The sequence below is a fragment of the Mandrillus leucophaeus genome, unplaced genomic scaffold (genome assembly GCF_000951045.1).
Source record: "Mandrillus leucophaeus isolate KB7577 unplaced genomic scaffold, Mleu.le_1.0 Scaffold990, whole genome shotgun sequence".
Classification (NCBI taxonomy): domain Eukaryota; kingdom Metazoa; phylum Chordata; class Mammalia; order Primates; family Cercopithecidae; genus Mandrillus; species Mandrillus leucophaeus.
The window spans coordinates 242,266-242,637 of record NW_012110808.1 but is presented as its reverse complement, the minus strand read 5'-3'; the positions used below and the strand labels follow the sequence as shown (position 1 = coordinate 242,637).

Below are 372 nucleotides of genomic sequence, written 5' to 3'. Positions count from 1 at the left end.
CTGCGCGCGGACCTCGCACCCCCAACCTCAACCCCAACCCCCTCATCAACGTGCGCGACCGGCTGTTCCACGCGCTGTTCTTCAAGATGGCTGTCACCTATTCGCGGCTCTTCCCGCCCGCCTTCCGCCGTCTCTTCGAGTTCTTCGTGTTGCTCAAGGTGACCGCGGCCCCGACCCCCGACCCTTGACCCCAGCGCCTGGCCCGACCCCCATGTCTGCGACCTGCGACCCCGGCCCCTGGCCTCGCTGGGGACACCGAGCGCCACCCTGCACCCCAAGGCCTAGATCCGACCCTACCGATTAGGGCCCTCCCTCGCGACCTCTGACCCTGGGATTGGCCAGGGACACCGTCTCGTGAACCCATCCCGCCCG

General features: G+C 68.5%; 1 protein-coding gene across 1 annotated transcript in view; it reads left to right on the top strand.

The window, feature by feature from the left end:
• Window positions 1–2: 2 nt before the first annotated feature.
• TMEM259 (transmembrane protein 259) overlaps window positions 3–372 on the top strand; it is a gene marked incomplete at its 5' end in the record, with an annotated part of 15,899 nt that continues 15,529 nt past the window's right edge. Inside the window, one exon of the mRNA XM_011971218.1 lies at window positions 3–158. Within this exon, the coding sequence (XP_011826608.1) occupies window positions 3–158 (156 nt within the window). The remainder of the gene's footprint in view (window positions 159–372) is intronic.